Source organism: Mesoplodon densirostris, chromosome 2 (genome assembly GCF_025265405.1).
Source record: "Mesoplodon densirostris isolate mMesDen1 chromosome 2, mMesDen1 primary haplotype, whole genome shotgun sequence".
In the NCBI taxonomy this organism is placed as follows: Eukaryota; Metazoa; Chordata; class Mammalia; order Artiodactyla; family Ziphiidae; genus Mesoplodon; species Mesoplodon densirostris.
Window position 1 is genome coordinate 20,424,066 of NC_082662.1, and position 19,330 is coordinate 20,443,395.

The 19,330-nt window shown below is 55.7% G+C and overlaps 1 protein-coding gene across 1 annotated transcript in view; it reads right to left on the minus strand.

Annotated features, from left to right (window-relative positions):
• The window catches only part of RUNX3 (RUNX family transcription factor 3), a 30,671-nt gene extending 12,601 nt beyond the window's left edge, over positions 1–18,070 (minus strand). The window contains exons 1-3 of the mRNA XM_060080955.1: positions 17,715–18,070; positions 15,675–15,831; positions 7,538–7,642 (exon numbers count right to left, since the gene is read on the minus strand). Coding sequence (XP_059936938.1) covers positions 7,538–7,642; positions 15,675–15,831; positions 17,715–18,002 — 550 coding nt within the window. The 5' untranslated portion in view covers positions 18,003–18,070. The remainder of the gene's footprint in view (positions 1–7,537; positions 7,643–15,674; positions 15,832–17,714) is intronic.
• Between the last annotated feature and the right edge of the window lie 1,260 nt (positions 18,071–19,330).

A 19,330-nucleotide genomic window follows, 5' to 3' on the forward strand; every position in this document is an offset into this window, starting at 1 on the left:
AGGCACCTGGCCACCTTGTCTTCCCAGAGCCCATCTTGCAGGAAAGGAGCCTGGGTTTGGAAAGTCAGGGGTTCCAAACAATGGGTGTTAGGGCCCAGCCCAGGCCCAGGGCCCAGAGCAGATGCAGGAGGACAGGCCTGGAAAGAGGAAGATGAGAGGGTCTCAGTGGACTCCACCAGGAGCCCTGCCCTGCTCGGAAGCTCAGCGCTGAGCGTCCAACCCTCTAATCACACCTGCTCTAACCCACCAAGTCCCCCTGCTCCTCTGGGCCTCAGTTTCCACAGCTGTCAAGTGGTTATCATAGTGTCTAACCCCTGAGTTGAGGATGAGCTGGAGGACAGGCCCCAAGTGTCTCAAGGTACAGCACTTTGTGCAGAGGAGGGGGACTGCCTGGGACGGCCCCACTTTGGCCCTCTGGATCTCGCTTGGGCTGCCTGTCCGCCTGCAGCACCTGGGCTCAACTCACTGACAGCCCGTCCGACGTCACCTTGATGAGTGCTCTGACCCTCATTTATGACCCTCCAGGGCCCAGTGGCCCAGGCCTGTCCCAGGCAGCTCTTACCCACTGGGCCACGGTTGTGTCACCTGTGAAGGAGAGCTGACACTCTAACTCCTGATGGTGTGGACAGGCCAGGAGAATTAAACAGCCCGCCTGGCCTTGGCGCTCAAGGAAGGCACTCTGGGTTCACAACCCCTCCTCAAGGGATCTGGACAGTGGGAGGGCCCAGCCTTGCAGGTGTGTGAGAAGGATCAAAGTTGGGGGAGGAACACTGGGGCCCAGCCAGGCGGGTGACTCACCCAGGGTCCAGCGGCAGGAGGCTGAGGATGAGGGCTGGATTCCAGGGGGGGCTCCCTTCCTTCCATTCCCGGGGCATCTCTCAGCACTGGGCCAGCACCGGGTCCCCACACCTGCCAGGTACCTGGTGCTTCAGGGGGAAACCCAGGGGCCATCAGGGCCATGCCCTTGCCTTCACACTGGCCCGACACAAGCCCCCGTGATGAGAGTGGCAACCGCTTGAGCAGACATTTACGACTTGCCAAGTACTGTGCCAGGCAGGCCACGCGTGTCGTCTACAAGGGCCACGATCCTCTGAGAGGCCGCTATCATCACAACCATTGTACAGATGGGAAAGTGGAGGCACGTGGTCAAGGTCAAACCTGGACTGGTCAGCATGTTGCATGGAGCTCAGCTGCTAAGGTCTTGACGTCCCAAGACCTCCAAGAGAGCAGAGCTGGCTCCAGAGCTGGCAGTGAGGCCCGACTGGCAGGAGGCCAGCTCAGTGTCCTGCCACAGTGGGGTGAGGGGGGCAGGAGGCCAACGGGAGCAGGGAGCGGGGAGAAGCAGAGCTGGGCGGGGCCCCAGGAGCAGCGTGGTCTGCAGGCAACAATGTGGGCCCCAGCCATGGGGCCCTTCTCCCATCTGAAGCCACTCGGCCACCTCCTCGGCTGCCCAACCTGGCCCTGGTGCGGCCACATCCCATACACAGCAGCCACTGTCTGTCCAGCCGTGGGGTGGGGCACCCGGGCCCAAGGCCTGCTCTGTGGCCTGTCAGATTTACCCCCGGTTCCTAACAGCCGAGCAGAGTCGCAGGCGGGGGCTGAGCCCCAGGTGGTCTGCTGTGAATCGGCCCCCTGTGAGCAGATGAAAGCCAGTCGGTGGCTGGGCAAGGAACCAGGCGGGTGGGGGGCCAGTGGCTCTCCCAGGGGCACAACTGGGGCTTCCAGTGGCCTGGGGTTGATTAGGGGAACGGGGGAGGTCCAAGGTTAACCCCTTCCCCCCTGCTGGGTGCATTCCCCCTGGGGGCGTGGGGTCCTGGGAGCTAGGGGCCGGGAGCAGTTGCCTCTCCTCACGCCGGGCATCCCCCCAATCCCACCTGGAGCTGAGAACAGAACTGTGGCAACTTTAGGACGGCCACAGTCCTAAAGTTGCAGGCTCAGGGTCACTTTTCCTGCCCACGTCGTCTCCTGCCCCCAGCAGCCCCAGTGGCTGTCTGCTCACCTCCTTCAGGCCTCTGCTCAAATGTCACCTCTTCATGAGGTCTCCCCTGTCCCCCTCCCGCTGTGGGTCCCAGCTCGGCACTCTCCACCACTCCTCCCCACCCCCAGCTTAGATTTTCTTTGCAGGACTTCTCACTACCTGAAATTAAACTAGCTAATCATCTGTTTACCTCGTTTATTCATTCAACAAACATTTACTGAGCACCTACTAAGTGCTCACGTCTGTGTTCCAGGGTCTACATCAGTGTCTGGCAAAGCAAAGAACCCCCACGCCATGGAGCATATATAGTAGTCAGGGGAGATGAAAAATACGTGAAATAAATGAGTGAACTATATAGCATCTTAGGAGGTGATAAGTAAAATGAAAGCCGGGAAGTGTAAGGGCGAGAGGGGGATGCCTGTGTGTTTGATTGAAACAGTGTGGTCAGGGGAGGGCTCACTGAGAAGTGTGAGTAAAGACTTCAAGGTGGGAAGCAGCGAGCCACACATCTAGGGTTGTTGGGGGAGTCGTGCCCCAGGTAGAGGGAACGGCAGTGCAAAGGCCCTGAGGCAGAGGTGTGAAGCTGCCCAGTTTGAAGACTAGTCAGGAGGCCAAGGTGGCCAGAGTTGGGTAAGTGAGGAGAAGGGTGTCAGAGAGGAAGGCGAGGGGTAATGGGCACAGATCAGTTTGGGCCTCGTGGGCCATGGTGACAACAGCACGGTTTACCATGTCTCCCCACCCCTAGTGTGTGAGACCCAAGAGGGCCAGAGCCAATTTGTTGGGTTCACTGCAGTGTCCCTAGCTTCTAGAATAGTGCCTGACACATGGTCGGTACCCCGAAAAATATTTGTTGAAATCATCCCATGTACACTTTGGGGAAGAAAGGGCCCCCATGCAAGATGTCAGAACCGCCCCCAGCCCATGGCCTCAGGCAGCATGGAGAACCTGCGTCCTGCCCTCTCAGCTACAGCACCTGCTAAGCCTGGGAGACAGGGTGAGCAGTTCCCAAACTGCAGTCTACCCCAGGCTTGCCAGGCGCTACACCGCCTGCTGCCCCGTATATTGGATCCTGCTCCACTGCTTCTTTACCAGCCCCCGGTGACTCTGAGGGACACCAGCACCGAGAACCTCAGAAACCAAGGCCACACAAGCAGGAAGCCACCAAGCCAGCCTTCAAACCCAGCCGGCCACCTGGCTGCAGACTGGGCACGCTCTGCAGGGCAGCGGAGGGGAACGACCTGGCCACAGAACCCACAGCCGGGCCTCGGGGATCTGCAGGCGCCCCTCCCTGGCTCCCGGGACCAGCCTCTACTCCCACCCTTCCCCACAGAAGGCTCAGCCCTCACACGGAGTCGGGGGTCACAAAGGAGGAGAAAAGCCCCGAAGGGAGACCCTGTGATAATCCATCAGGGTTGTTGGGTACCTCCTGCAGGCCAGGAAGCTGTAATTCATGTAAAATTCACAACTCCCCGGAGCAGAAGCTAATATCATCTCCATCTTACAGATGAGCACACTGAGCTAGGAAGGCCCTTCTGAGTGGCCCTTGTTGCCCTGAGCCCCAGGCTGGAGTCCCTGGGGTGCACCGAAGCTCACCCTCGGGCAAGTGGCTTGGCCTCCTGGCCTGTCTCCTCCTGGGGCTGTCGAGGATCAATTAAGAGACTCTGGGGGACTTCCCTGGTGGTCCAGTGGTTAAGACTCTGTGCTTCCAATGCAGGGGACGCAGGTTCTATCCCTGGTTGGGGAACTAAGATCCCACATGCCGTGCAGCACAGCCAAAAAAAACAAGAGACCCTGCACAGGGCCTGGCACACAGGGAGTGCTCGTTGACCAGCAGCAGCTGAGCTGCCCTCTGACCACTTATAGGTGGGGAAACGGAAGTTGGGAAAGGAGGAGGATTTGTCCAAGGTTGCAGAGTGAAGGGAAGGTTGGGGCTGGAACCCAGGGTGCAGGTGAGACCTGCCCTGAGGGCCGGGCAGGGGGAAGAGCAGATGGGAGACTGGGAGATGTGCCACCTCCCACATCTGCTCTTTTCTCTAAATGAGCCTCTGCTAAGATTTTGTTTCAAGTCACTCTAACACCACTGATCTGGCCCATACCGCCTTGCTTCTGACTCCAGCTTCTCTCCGCTCCTGATTTCTTTCCCTTCCTCTTGGTGCCTCAACCTATGCCACCCCCTCCCCTACCAGCTCACCCCGAGAAGGGGCTGTCTCATGTCTCGGGGACCTCAGGAGAGACGAGCAGGCAAGGACTTGACTGGGGGCTTCCAAGGGCAGGGCTGAGCCTCCACCCTCATCCAGTGGCCTCGGCTGGGGAGGGTGGGCAGCTGCTCTGGGCTGGGCAGGGCTGAACGTGGAGGGTTCTGAGGGATTCCAGGCATTGGCCGGTCCCTGAGAGCCTTCCCACCAAGCTCCCAGTGCCCTCTGCTCACATGCCTCTACACAGCGGGTGCTCACTGTTTTGTGGAGTGGCTCCTAACAGCTCATCATCACGTTGGGCCCAACCGTGGCTCCCATTCATCCTGATTCTGCCCCTGGAGACTTAGAGTACGATACCACCTCCCTCAACGGAGACTTGATACCTCTATTACTATGGCCTGGGTTTCTCAGCAGCCACCCTGCTGCCCCGTATATTGGATCCTGCTCCACTGCTTCTTTACCAGCCTCCGGTGACTCTGAGGGACACCAGCACCATTTGCTAATGGTGCTAGTGGTGGGAGTACAGAGGGGATGCCAGGTATCAGGGATAAGAGAATACCACAGATAGAGAGACTCACAAGGACCCTCCCTCTGCTACAGCCAGGTGCTATCCACGAGATCACTGATCTCCAGGCCTGCAGGCTGGGTGGTATCATCCCACTTCCTGGAGGAGGCAGCTGAGACCCACAGAGATCAGACCTTGCCCAAGGTCTCCCAGCCAGGCAAGCTGGCTCAGAATCTGCTCTCTGTACCAAGGGCTTATGGCTCACAAGGGCTTCCCAGCCATCACCACCTTGAGACTCTTGGGGTCACTGACCCGGTTCACGGATGACAAAACTGAGGCCAAAAGGGAGCCATGATTGTCCAGAGACACAAAGTCCAAGTCCAGAGGCATGGACCCATCCACATCCAATGCCAGCAGGAAGGACTCAGCAGGAATCTGGCCAGGGCAGGTGCCAGCTGGGAGGTGAGTAACTTAGGCCTGATCACCAGGCTCAGGAACCCGAGGCAGGTTGGAGGAGGTGTGGCTCTGAGAGGCCTACAGGGAAACTCTCCCAGGGCCACCGGGCCCAGCTCCGAGCCTTTCCCAAGTGGCCAGGTACTGGAGTGCGCCCAGGAACTGGACAGATGGGGAGCCAGGCCCGGGTGGCCCTCACTGGCGCTGCCCTGGTACAGCCACACCCATTCTCAGCCTCCTGCCTCAGAACCACTTAGCCCTGGAACTGGAATTGAAGGCTGCTTCTGGGAAGACTGGCGCCTCCCTGCACCTGAGACAGTGTGAGGCTCCAGTCAGGTTCTCAACATCCCCAGGGCTGGATTCTCTCCTCCCTGGAACTAGTGACCCTTTGGTTCAGGATCCCATAAAACAATAAATGTGAGAGGGTTTTCTAAACTGTAAAGGGCCACAGTTACAAAGAGAAGGACACGGCAGCTCTCAATAGACCAGGCATGAGCATGCCATGAGTGGGGCCCAGTCCACACAAGAGCTCTGCTCAGAGCTCAGGAAGCAGCCGGTCCAGCGATGACCAGCTGCTTCTTTGTTTCACTCATTCATTCAGGGAACACAGGCCTCAGGCCCACTGTGGCAGCTGCCCCTCCAGTTTCCCCAGTCTGAATCTGTAAACTCCAGGTCATTCAGCAGGCAGAAGCAATGAAACACAAACTTTCTTTGATGCTAAAGTGCACGGATCAGGGCTCCCTGCACAGAATATGTGCTCAATAAATATTTGCAGAATCAAATTTGCATTCCTGATCTCAAGATGTGGGTCCTGGGGTCAGAGTGTCTGGGCTCTGTGTGACTTAAGTCACATGCTAAGACTCAAAGAACGTTTCCAAGGAGGGGATCTGGCCTTGCAGCCCGAGCAGCCCCTACTTCTGATGGCTCCCTCCCTCCGCCACTGGCAGAGGAAGCCGGGGTGGAGTAGGCAAACCTGGCCCAACCTCTACCCCCAAACACACACACCACACACACACACACACACCACACACACCACACACACCACACATACACACACACACACACCACACACACCACACACACCACACATACACACATACACACACCACACACACCACACATACACATATACACACACCACACACACCACACACATACCACACATACACACACACCACACACACCACACACACAGCACACACACACATACACGCACCACACACACCACACATACACACACACACCACACCACACACACATACCACACACACACACCACACACACCACACACACACATACCACACACCACACACACACCACACACACCACACACATACCACACGTACACACACACCACACACACCACACACACATACCACACACACCACACACATACCACATACCACACATACACGCACCACACACACCACACACACACCACACACACACACACCACACACACCACACACACACACCACACACACACCACACACACACCACACACAACACACATACACACACCACACACACACACACCACACACACCACACACACCACACATACACACACCACACACACCACACACATACCGCACACACCACACAAACCACACACACACCACACACACCACACATACACACCACACACACCACACATACCACACACACCACAACCACACACACATGCACACCACACACACCACACACACACACCACACACACACACCACACACACCACACACACCACACATACACACACCACACACCACACACATACCACACACACCACACAAACCACACACACACCACACACACCACACATACCACACACACCACACACACACACACACACCCCACACACACACATACCACACACACCACACACACCACACACACCACACATACACACACACACACCACACACACACATACCACACACACACACACACACCACACACCACACACATACCACACACACACACACTACACACACATACCACACACACACACCACACACACACCACACACACCACACACATACCACATATACACACACACACCACACACACCACACACACCACACACACACAACACACACCCATCCTTTTCCTTTCCTTAAAGGTTGAGAATCCATACTCCCCCAGCTGGCCCCCAGTGGGCAGTCATCCCTTGGGGTATGGGGAGCCAAGGGTAGGTCAAGTTGATTCAGTCATCTCCTCTTCCCAGCTTGGCTTCCTACAGCCCGGGGCTAAGCACAGGCACACAGTCGGGGCGGAGGTGTGGCGCGGAGGACTGCAGTCCGCCACAGCTCCCAGGATCCAGTGCCATCTGTCTGACTTCGGCGCCTGCCCTTCCCCCGCTGGGCCCTCCTCCCCGACCCAGAGGGCTCAGTGGCTCTGGCACTTACGTCTGGGCTCCCGGGGTCCATCCACGGTCACCTTGATGGCTCGGTGGTAGGTGGCCACTTGCGTGGGGTTGGTGAACACGGTGATGGTCAGTGTGAAACTCTTCCCTGGGGGGAGTGGGGAAGAAAGAAGAGGTTGGCACCTGGAGCTATTCACAACACCCTGAAGCCCTCATCTTCCAGAAGGAGCAGGTCTCTCTACTTTGAACCTGGGCAGAAGATAGGGTTCTGGGTAAAATTCAAGCTGCTGGGGTTGGCATTCAAGGCCCCGGGAGGTCTGGCACCAACTTTATCACATTCCCCTGCCCCACGCTCCGGCCACCCTGGCTTGCTTCCTCCCTGCTTCTTGGCCTTTGTTTGTAATGTTCCTTCTATCTAGAGACCCTTGCGATTTTGGGGTGGGGAGCTCAGATGAGTACATTTTTTTTTTCATGAAAATAATTAGTGATCTTTACAGAAGACTTTGAGAACACAGAACATATAAAAAAAGAAGAAGGGCTTCCCTGGTGGCACAGTGGTTGAGAGTCCGCCTGCCGATGCAGGGACGCGGGTTCGTGCCCCGGTCCGGGAAGATCCCACACGGCTGGGCCTGTGAGCCATGGCCGCTGGGCCTGCGCGTCCGGAGCCTGTGCTCCGCAACGGGAGAGGCCACAACAGTGAGTGGCCCGCATAACGCCAAAAAAAAAAAAAAAAAAAAGAAGAAGAAAAAAAACATCACCCACAGTTCCACTAGCCAGAGATAAACACTATTAACATTTATTTGGGTGTTCTTTCCTGCAACCCTTTTTGGGCGAGTGTGTGTTTTTACATAGTTGCAATGACACTAAAATAAGTATTTCCGTATCCTCTTTTTTGTTCACTTAACATCACGTCATAAGCACTTATGTCATTAAAAATTCTTCATAAACTTCATTTTTAATGGCTGCAAAACATTTCAACTCATGGAAGCCTCATCTTTTACTTATCCACCTCCTTACTCTTGGGTGTTACCTTGCTGCTAATTTCTTATTGGTGTGTGCAGCTGGGGCTGAAAAAGGACTGATTTGGGAACTGCAGACATTTCATTTGTAGACACAACTGTTATTTCCAGAGCTCTGTTCTATTTTTATTTTTATTTTTATTTTTATTTTTTATTTATTTATTTATTTTTGCGGTACGCGGGCCTCTCACTGTTGTAGCCTCTCCTGTTGCAGAGCCCAGGCTCCGGACGCGCAGGCTCAGCGGCCATGGCTCACGGGCCCAGCCGCTCCGCGGCACGTGGGATCCTCCTGGACCAGGGCACGAACCCGTGTCCCCTGCATTGGCAGGCGGACTCTCAACCACTGCGCCACCAGGGAAGCCTTGTTCTATTTTTAGATAGACATTTGGCTCCAAAGTCTCCATTCAAAATTCCTGAGAGGGGAGAAAACTTTTAAAATCATCATTTTTGTTTTACCATTTAAAATAAAACGAAAATGGCCTTCTGTTTATAAAAATCTTCGTCTACATCTCCGCTTATTTCCTTAGAATAGATTCCAAGAAGCGGTGAGTGATTTCATCGCATCAGAGGGTTGGGATGGATTCAGGGACGTTAATCTCTCCGGTGAGATGGCTCTCTGGAGAGGATCATCGTGATTGGTGTAGGCCCGAGTCTACCGCGCGATGCTGTCAGCACCTTCGTGACCTTATCTATCAAGGTGGAAGATCTCTTAAACACTCTTGACTTTGTCGCCTTTGTTCTATTACTAGTGAGACTGAACATTTTTATATGTTTATCATCTGTCCTAATCCAACACAAATCATTGCTTCATGGTCTTTCATACTTTTCTATTAAGGTTTCAATGCCTTAAGGAAAAATCACCCTATCAAGCTTGTTAACACTTTCCTTGTCCTGTTTGTGGCCGTTGGTTTCCCACTTCACTGGCCATTACATTTCGCTTTCTGACACGAAGCTGATTTGCATTTTCAGTTCTACCTCTTGCTCGTGAGTTCTCCTGTCATTTTATGTTTAGAAAGGTTACCTTCAATAAACACCATCCTCTCTACCTTCCACGTTGAATTCTTTGATTCTTCTGGGGGTTTACTGGTTGGGTTTTCCTTCAAAGGGCACCCCAATTTTCCCAGCACCTTTACTGAAGTGAGAGCCCCCTCTCCCACCCTGTTCTCTACCAGCATCAAAGCCTCCATGCGTGTGAGGCTGGGGAGGGGTGTGGGGGGAGCTTCGCTGATCCTCAAGTCAAACTGGCCTCCTCCTGCTCTGCCTCTGAGCTCCCCTATCTCTGGTCCCCAGTTACAGGCCTGGGGACTCCCCGAGGGCAGGGGCTGATGGCCCTGTGCACCTGTGTCCCCCCAAGGCTGTCCTCATCCTCCCAACACCTCTCCAGGGCAGGCAGGCCTGATTCCATATTCCCACTTCACAAGTAGGAGACGAAAGCTTTGGGGGTGGGGTGGGGTGTGAGAAACGATAGCTTAGCATGGCTGCTACTTGGTGATCCGGTGATGGAGGGAAAACTCCAGCCTCAGAAAGAGGACAACCCAGCACAAAAAAAACCCAGCCAGGCTGCCGGGGCCACACCCAAGAACCCAAGGGCTTCTGAGACTGGGGGGAGGTAGGGGGGTAGGGGGACAGAAGGGGTTTAAACTGAGGTGTGACTCGAACTGGGGAAGAGTGGGGCCTCTCCGGAGGGATTTGCCAGAGCTGCCAGCTGGAGGCAGGGGTGGAAATGCAACCCGCTCCCGACCTGGAGCTCTGGGCCAGACACCCACCTGGCCCTCACTCAGACCACAGGGGCGCTTTCCATGCTTTCTGGAAACAGGAAGTGCAGAGGCCTCCCGCTCCAGGGCTCCAGGCCCCACCCCTCCCGGGACCCTCCTTCCCCCCTACTGCTTCCCCTCACTCTGAGGCCTTTTCCCTCCTGGATCCTTCCCCCAACCAGTCAGGCCCTCTCCAGGGGTCCCTGGGCCTCTGACCATTCGGTCACCTCCTTGGTACCGCAGGGTGCCAAGCCGATGGGTAGTGGAGGTTGAGAGCCGGGTGGGCCCCTGTGCCCCACACTTGCCAGCTCCCTGAAGTGCTCTATTTCTCACCTACTTCCTTCAGGTCATCACTGAAAAGTCACCTTTCCAGTGAGGCCCTCTCCAGTCACTTTATCTAAAGGAGGCATTTTTAACTTGGCATCCCTCTTAGAATTGAGCGGGCTCGGAAACTGGGACAGGAAAAGAAAAAAATGACAACTGTATTGTCCCTAGCCTCTAGCTGAAATTTAGCATCTCTCTTAAGTATGAACGTAGACAACAAACCACAGAGGCATTACAGCAGTCCCTGTGACCTTGTCACCAACAGACGTCACAGATATTTACATATCACATTACAGACGTTGCAGATGTCTTTAAATATCTTTCATGCTCGTCACAACTTCAAAGTCACGGTCGTCATCAAACCCGTTGCTAGATCTTGTTATTTAACAAGCTAACAAGGCAGCGCATTTATCACAATTTTTAAAAATGTTTTGCTATGTTTTAATATAATTGGTTTTCATTGCCATCCTTTGTATTTTATTTCATTCTTTAAAAAGCACTATTCTGAGACTGTCAAAGGGGTCCATGGGGTGATGAAAGGTTAAGAAGCTCACTCTGAAGCATCACAGACCTACCCACTCCCACTCAATCTGCTTGACTTTCCTCCTAATGCTCATTACTTCTAATAATCTACCTACTTATTTATTTTATTTTGTCTCCCTTTACTAGATTATAAGCTCCCTGGGGGCCAGAACTTCTGTCTTGTTCACTGCTGTGTCCCCTAGGACAGCATCTGGCATATAATAGGTGCTCAATAAATGTTTGTTAAATGAATTAAGGGCAGAGGTTACTGCTCCCATTTTACAGATGAGAAAACTGAGACTCACAGAGGGGCAATGAGTTGACCAGGTCACACAGTATCCAGGCAGAGCGCCCAGGAAGGTTAGAATGTACTGGAGCCTGCCCCTCCGCACCGACCCTAAGCACCTACTCCTGGGGAGTGAGGAGCCTCCACCCCACCAGGCAGCAAACCACAGGCTAGCCCTGAGGTCACCAGCCCACCTTAACAGCTTCCTCCCAGTTTCCCTGACACCACCCCTCCCAGGTACCCACAGAGACCAGGGAGGGAGGAAGGGAGGGGCTGGCACTTGGGAGCAGGAGTGGGAGGGAGGGGCAGGTGTCAGGTGCCACAAAGGGCAGGGGTCCCACGAACCACAGGTGGGGAAAGCTGTCTCCCTGAGCGCCCATCACCTCTCTCTCCACCTGGCAGCAAACCCATCGCCCACCTCTCCACTCTCTTAGAGCAGGAAGCTGAGAGGACAAAGGAGGTAGACAACTGTGCAGGAACCCCGTGCAAACTCGCAATCAGCAGGGGGCCCAGGAATTGCAAATCAAGGTGCTCCCACCAGCCCTGGTAGGAGGGGGAGAAGTCCTCGTCTGGAAATAGCTGCTCCTTGCGGCTGAGAGTGGCCCTAGGCGTCCCTGCAGGACCTGGGTCCCTGGATGGAGCAGCAGGCACAGCGGGGTCTGGCAGTGCGCCCTTGGGCAAGTCCCTGTCTCTCTTTGCCTGGGTTCCTGTGGGACAAGCCCCACTCACTGGGGCTTCATGGACAGCGGGAGGGGACATCTCTGGGGGCCTCTGGATTTGTTCAGTGTCAACCAGGAAGCCATCCACTCCTCCCCCACCAGTGGTCCCCCGAAGCCTGCACCTACACGTTGGCTCCCAAATCTGTCTCCACACACTACGGTTTCTTTTTCAGCAGGTCATGACAGTTCAGGAAGTCATGTTGTTTTCATCTTCACCTAGGCCAGTGGCCCCCTCCTAGACAGCATTTTGGGGATGTGTGCTCCGTGGTCCTCAAGAGGTGGGATGTGGAAGGCGGGGGGATGCAAATGTCTAGCACTGCACAGGGCAATCAACTATTCACTCTTCCTGTGTGGGAACAACTTGCTTATGTAGATTCTCTGAGCCATGAGCCTAACTCAGTTTTACATAAAACAAGGAAAAAGTTTTTACACTCTTTTGATATCTACTGAATTTTCTGGGAGGGAAGACAATTCTTTTTTTTTTTTAATTTTGCTCAGAATTTTGCCTAGAATTGCTCACAGCTTCAGCAAATCATGTCATTGACGGCAGTGCCACGTTCAGACTTTGAGTTATGTACACCTGGCCTGTCGGGCCGGCCGCAGGGGTCACGGGGCTTCCGCTAGAGGTGCAAACACCCATCCACCTCACAGTGTCTGTCATCTCGCCCCAACATTTACATATTCAAATAGATACATTATTATAAGTTACTTTTCCTTTTTCTCTCCATTATAGCTATGGAATTATATAGATTTTGAAAATGCACATAGGTGGATAGATTAAGTTATCTTGTGCGTTTCAATTGTAGGATGGTAGAGGGCGCGCTGCAAAAATTTGTTGTAAGAAGGGGCACTGCATCCCCACGGCGGGGACCTTGGCCCTAATCACTGCAGGAGAATGACTTGGTTTCCTTCCCTTCCTTCTCTTGGTTTACACCTCCAGGCTTATCATGAGAGCTCTGTGGTGGTATTGTGTGTATGCCTTGTACAGAAAGCTATCTTCTTGCAATTAAGACAGATGCAAGGAATAAAATGCAAGGAAACAAGCAGAAATTTCCATCTGATTTCTTAGTTCTGGCAGAAGTCAGAGAGCCAGGGAAAGGCTCTGAGTCCAAAACCTCAGCCTGTCCTGACTCCTAAGGTGGCCCAAACTGTCTGTGTCAACCACCGATCTGTTCCTCAGAGGGAATTTCCCAGTGGGCAGGAGGGGCACAGCAGATGCAGAGCTGCATGCCACAGGACCCCTGTGTCCTCCTTCCTCACTGCCAGCCGCCTCCACTTCTCCCACTCGACACTTCGCACTTTCTGGGTTTCCCCCACCCCCGCCCAAACCACACCATAATCAGAAAATCAGTGACTGTCACCATTCAAAGGGACTGCAAAGATCTCCTCCAGTCCCAGGCATTTGAAGTAACAAAATCTCTGACCTGTATCCAGCTCTCAGCATGTGCCAACTGATATGCTAGTACCCGTCTCCTTAATGCTCATAAAAATCCCACGAGGTAGGTAACATTATTATCCCCATGTTACAGACGATGAAACGGAGACACAGAGAGGCTAAGCCATTTGCCCAATATCATCCAGCAAGTCACTGGCAGAGCTGGGACTGAAATCCAGGTCGGCTGGTTGTAGAGCCCAGACTGTTGAAGACCATGAGCCTCCAAGATCTGAAAGTCCCGTCGAGTTCCACGGGCATCGGAGCGCCCACTCAGGCCTCTTCTGCCTCCCAGGACCACTGAGGCTGGCAAGAGAATGGCTGTGAGGATGTCTCATAAACCCAGCCTCCTGCATCTCCCAGAGCCATGACCCCAGCCTCGGCCTTGCCTGCTCCAAGAACACGTGGCTACACAATGCTTTGGAAACCTATGTCCCTCCTGGCGGGCCTTGCAGGGTGGGTGCAGGTCTGTGGGTATAAATACCACAAAGAAATCGTTTTCAGCAGCAGAAGGGCCAGGCAAGGTCTCAGTAACACAGAGAATCACCGTGTCTTCGCTTTCTGGAGTTCACCTCCCAGAAGAGGGTGTAGGTGCTTTACTGGGCTCCAAAGACCGACCTCCCCTTCTGCTGCAGCTGTAGGGGGCCTCCCTCGCCACCGCCATCTGGGCCTGCGGACCTGGCCACCACCCCACGGTCCAACTGCATCCAAGCAAGCTACCACCAACCAGTGGCGAGCGACTCTCCACTCGGGGCTGGGGCTGGGATTAAGTTGCAAAAGGCTCGAGAGATTGGGGATGACAAAAGGGGCTTGGAGACTAATTAGGAGCAGCAATGAAAGCTTAATTCATAAAAGCAAACATTTTCCATCCATCAACCTGCAACCAGTTAAGGGCAACGTCTGAAAGAAATCTGGGCGTGGGGAAGGGAGCCAACAGGAACAGGAAATGTTTGAAAGAATGTAAACTATTTCAGTTTCATAAAAAGTAACAAGTAAACAGTTATTACATGCAAATAATGCCCTGGTTTTAATTAATGCTGAAAAGTCAAAATATGTTTGACATTTGTATGTATACACTGAGCGGCTGGAGAGGAAAAAATGGTGCCCAGATGCCCTTTTCCCGAGCAGGACTGGCGGCTCAGAGGGAACTAAAACCTTAAGCAGGTCTTGTTTATTGGTGATGAAAAGTACCATTCTGCCTCAGCCTCTGTCGCAACTGGAAGCAGAGGGAACCTAGCTTACTTTCTTAAGCGGGAGAGGCTGGCTGGTGCTTGGGAAGGACACTCCCCACGTTTCGGCAGGCTGGTCTTAAAGGGCCAGAGAGCCCTCAAGTCTCCATTTCGCCCCCGGCAGGGGTTCTAGAACTTCTCCACCCAGAAGTGATGATGGGTTTCAGGTCCCAGCAGCCTCCCACTCAACAGCCCCTGGCAGCAGCCACAGCGGCCTCTGGTCCTGCCTTCCTTCATACTGCCTGAGGAAGATCAGACAGGCAGGGTGGCCCACCAGCCATGATTCTAGGGTGGGAGACGGCAGCCTTCAAGCTATGCTTTCCAACATTCAGCATCCTGCACTGCATTCGTTTCTTTTCTAAACCACCTTAAGGCTCGAAGAACTGGTGAAACTGTGGCTTCAGGCGACTGCAGCTGGGGAGAGGCAGCCTCAAAATGTGGGGGAGATTCCACCCCAGTGGGGAGAGTGGCTGGGGTGCTGGGGACCTAAAGACCAAGGATTTGTCTAAATCAGCCTCGAAGCATCCTGTCAAAAAAGACTGACGAGGCCCCATTTTGAAGACAGTGATAGTCCACTATCTTCTCCCGGCATCTTTTGTGAGACAAGGGTGCTTAATCGGGAAAGAGGGGGAGGTGTGGAAGACTTCACAAGTTAGTAAACCCCAGAAATGGGAAGAAAATTGTGTCTTTTCCGGCAAAAGACCCTAACTTTCTTCACATCCTCAAAAGGGTCTGTAACACCCTAAGGGGTTCCAAACCGCTGTTTTCTACAGAGCTGGCCCTGAAGACCTGTTTCTGGGGCTGCCACAGGGACCCCAAGGCCTCGCTCTCAGCTTCCTTCTCCCCGCCTTTGCCATTGTCAAAGTTGGGCTGGCGCGGTCTCCCTCCCGCTCACCTCGCCCACTGCGGCCCACGAAGCGGAGGTCGTTGAACCTGGCCACCTGGTTCTTCATGACAGCCGAGGCGTTGCGCAGCTCAGCAGAGTAGTTCTCATCGTTGCCCGCCATCACTGTCACCACCGTTCCATCTGGCACGTCCCCCAGAGCCACCACCTGAGGGCATGGGGGCAGGGGGACAGCTTAGGAAGGTAGGGGAGGCCAAGGACAGAAGGGGAGGGGCTGGGTGGGCAGCTCCCCTAGGTCCCAGGCGCACTGCAGATTTTTCAAATGCGGGTTGGAGAAGAGGTTTAAAAACAATAGCGACCTGCCCCCCAATACAACAAAAATCAAAAGACAAAATCTCTACCTTCCACACCCAAATCCTAGATCAACTGGTTAAGTCACGTCCTGAACAATTTATCCTTTCAATGAAATTTAATCTAAGTGAACGCGGTGAGTGAGCGCAGGCAGTATGTTGTGGGGTGCAGTTCCTCTCTTCCCTTGGGCTTGAGCAAAAGAGGAATCAACACGCTCCTAGCAACCAAGTCTCTAAATGAAAATAATATCATCAATAATAACGGGACTGCTCCCCACATTCAATTAATGCCAGAGCCCTTTGGGGTACAAAATTTGGCCCTGAAATGCAGCCCAGGCCCAGTTTATCTGCCTCTGCAGAGCCTGAATTCGTTATGCAGGGAAAATGCAAAATGCAAAACAAACTAGTGTTTTCAGAGGGGATGTCCAGAAAACCCCTTTAAAGTGAGAGAGGGGCTTTTGACAGCAGGAGGATGCACCTGCTGGGAATTGCAGGATGGGGGTGGAGATGCCCCCCTAATACAGTCTCCCCCATGCCCCCATCCCAAGGAGCATGGGGAGGCAGATGCCTTTTGAAAAGGAATCAGACTGCAAAGGCAGTCACAGCCATTTAAACGTGGCCACCGCGTGCAGGGACTAGGGATCCAGATGGTAAAAATTTCAAGGAGAAAATGTTTGGGGTCTGATTAAAAAGGCCAGATTTCCTGTCAACATCCTGTCTTCTTTTAATTTCAAAGATTCCTTTTAAGCTCCAAGTGACAGTAAAACCTCCGATCTGAGGATTAAAGTCACACGGGCTTCCCCCTCCCCCTTCTCCCCGGGAGATTTTCCCCACTGGTATTTTAAGATGTCACCCGGGAGACCTCAAAGAGCCACTCATCCCTTTTTCCAATTTGGAGTCGTCTTAATGGGACCAAGGACGGCCTCAGCTTCCAGGAGCCGCTGTTTCCAGCCACCTCAGGCACCCGCCACCCCCAGCCGCTGGCCCTTCCTGCCTTGCCCTTTCTCACGGCAGCTGTGAGAGGTTTAGGGGAAAACCAAGGCGTTTTCGTTTCATCTCGCTGCCCCCTTAAAAAAAATGAAAATGAAACAGTCGCCTACTCCCCAGCAAAGAGAAAATGCTCCTCTGAATGACTGGGGGTTGCCAGGGGTGGGAGCGCCCCCAGTCTCTGCCTGACATTCGGGATCCCGGCCGCAACCGTTTAGGGTTCGTTTAGGCCCCCGATCCCGGCCTAGAGCCTCCCGGTGTAAAATTTCAGAAGCCGGGAGTCGACGGTGTGAGCAGGAAGTGTTTCTGAAGCAGTGCAGAAGGAGGGGTGCTGCTCCTCTGAGAGGAGGGTAGGCCCTCTCCACCCTCCGCACCCCGCCTCCGGTGTCCTCGCCCTGGTCCCGGGGCTCCTCTGCCCCGCTGCCCGCCGGGCTGTGTCCGAGGGATCCGGGCTGGGGAAGAGCGAAGCCCCATTCGCCCGTTTTCGCATCAACATCTCTCCGCAGGGCTCCCCAAGGGTGGAGGGGCCAAATCCTCTAAAAGTCATCCGTGTCGGGTGCATCCAAGAAAGAACGCCGAAGTCCCCGGCCGGAGCGCGCAAAGAGACCGAAAGCGCCCGTGGCTCGGCTGCTGGGCTCTCGCCGCGGGGTCGCGGGCACGTCCCCTCCCCTCCCTTTCTGGGGCCCTGGCTCCAGCAGCTGAGACGCCCGAAGGCGCAGGGCCGGTGTCCTCCCGCCCCGGGCCCCGCACTCACCTTGAAGGCGACGGGCAGCGTCTTGTTACAGCGCCAGTGCGAGGGCAGCACGGAGCAGAGGAAGTTGGGGCTGTCGGTGCGCACGAGTTCGCCCGCGTGGTCCGCCAGCACGTCCACCATCGAGCGCACCTCGGGTCGGGCGCGCCCGCCGGGCCCCACGGCCGCCTGCACGCCCAGCGCGCCGCTGTTCTCGCCCATCTTGCCGCCGCCGCCGCCGCCGCCGCAGGGGAAGGCCGTGGAGGGAGGTGTGAAGCGGCGGCTGGTGCTCGGGTCTACAGGAATACGCATAACAGCGGCCGTCAGGGCACCGGGCGGGCGGCGGCGGCGCGGCTCCCCCGGGGGCGGCTGGCGCGGGCGCCTCCTCGGCAGCCGCTGCCGCGAGAATCGGGAAAGCAGAAGCAGCCGGGCCGAGCCCTCAGGGCGCAGGGGGCGGCGCCCGGGGACGCCTCGCCTGGGCCAGCCAGCCGCGAGGCCTCGCTGCCCCGACGGCCGCGCAGCCTGTCCGCTAGTCCCGCATCCTGGGCGAGCGGCCCGCGTGCGGCCGCCCTCGCGGCGATCCCGGTTGCCTTGGCCGCGGCGGGGCCCGCGCGGGCTGTGCAGCCACCGCCGCCGCCTCCCGCCCCCGCAGCCCGCTAGCGGCCTCCCCACCGACTCCGCGGCCACAGCCCCAGAGCAAATCCTCGAGAATCAAGTGGCGGTGCCGAAACCGCCCGCGAGGGGTTAGAACCCCGGGGCCCGCGGGGGCGGGGCCGGCCCGAGCGACGCGTCGTGCAGCCAATCGGAGCCCCCATCGCGGGCACCTCGGCGGCGCTCGCGGGGGAGGAACGGGGACCGCCGAAGGCCGCCCAACGGGGAGGGGCGGAAGGCTCCGCCCCGCTGAGGATGCCCGGGGTTGGGGGCCCCCAGCGCGACCGCCCTGGGCTCCTTGAGAGTTCTGGGGAGCCAGAGCCGAGGCTAAGAATTTGTTTAAAACGTCTAGTCCCTACAGAGGCTCATTTGCCGCCGCCTCCTGACTCGGGGGCTGCAGCTCCTCTTCTGTCGCCCTTCCCGGCCGCCCGCAGCCAGACCTCCCCAGCTGCAGCTGCTTTCGGCCTGTGAAGCTTGCACTCTCAGCTGGGGGCCGTGGGGGCCTCAAGGCCGGTGACATCCAGCGGGGAGCTGCCCCAAAGTGGCTTCTCACTGCCCCTACCTGTCCCGCAAATTATTTTGACCCAAGAGCCTCCAGCGCATAGGAGATTACGCGCGAGCCAGAGGCCTCTGCAGCTCCCAGCTCTGCGCGACTTTCCTCCCGGCCCCGGTGGCCCCGGTGCCAACCTGGGGACAGAGGGAAGGGTGTCCCTTACGCGCCCTCATCGGCTTGGGGGCGAGTAACCCCATTCCTCTCCGCTCTCCCCTCAAAATAACTTTCAGCATCGCGCAGGCCTCGCTGCGTCGTTCTTCGTTGTGGCGGCCTGAGGGTCTTCGAAAAACGCGGTGGGGCCTGAAAAACGCGAGTGTTTACCCCCGCCCCCCGCCGACCCCGCGCGCACGTAAACACTGTCCTGCATCGTGGAAGAGGACGCGAGTCCCTGGTGAGAGGAAAACTGTGCAGAGAACGCAGGAATGGCTGCAAAGCT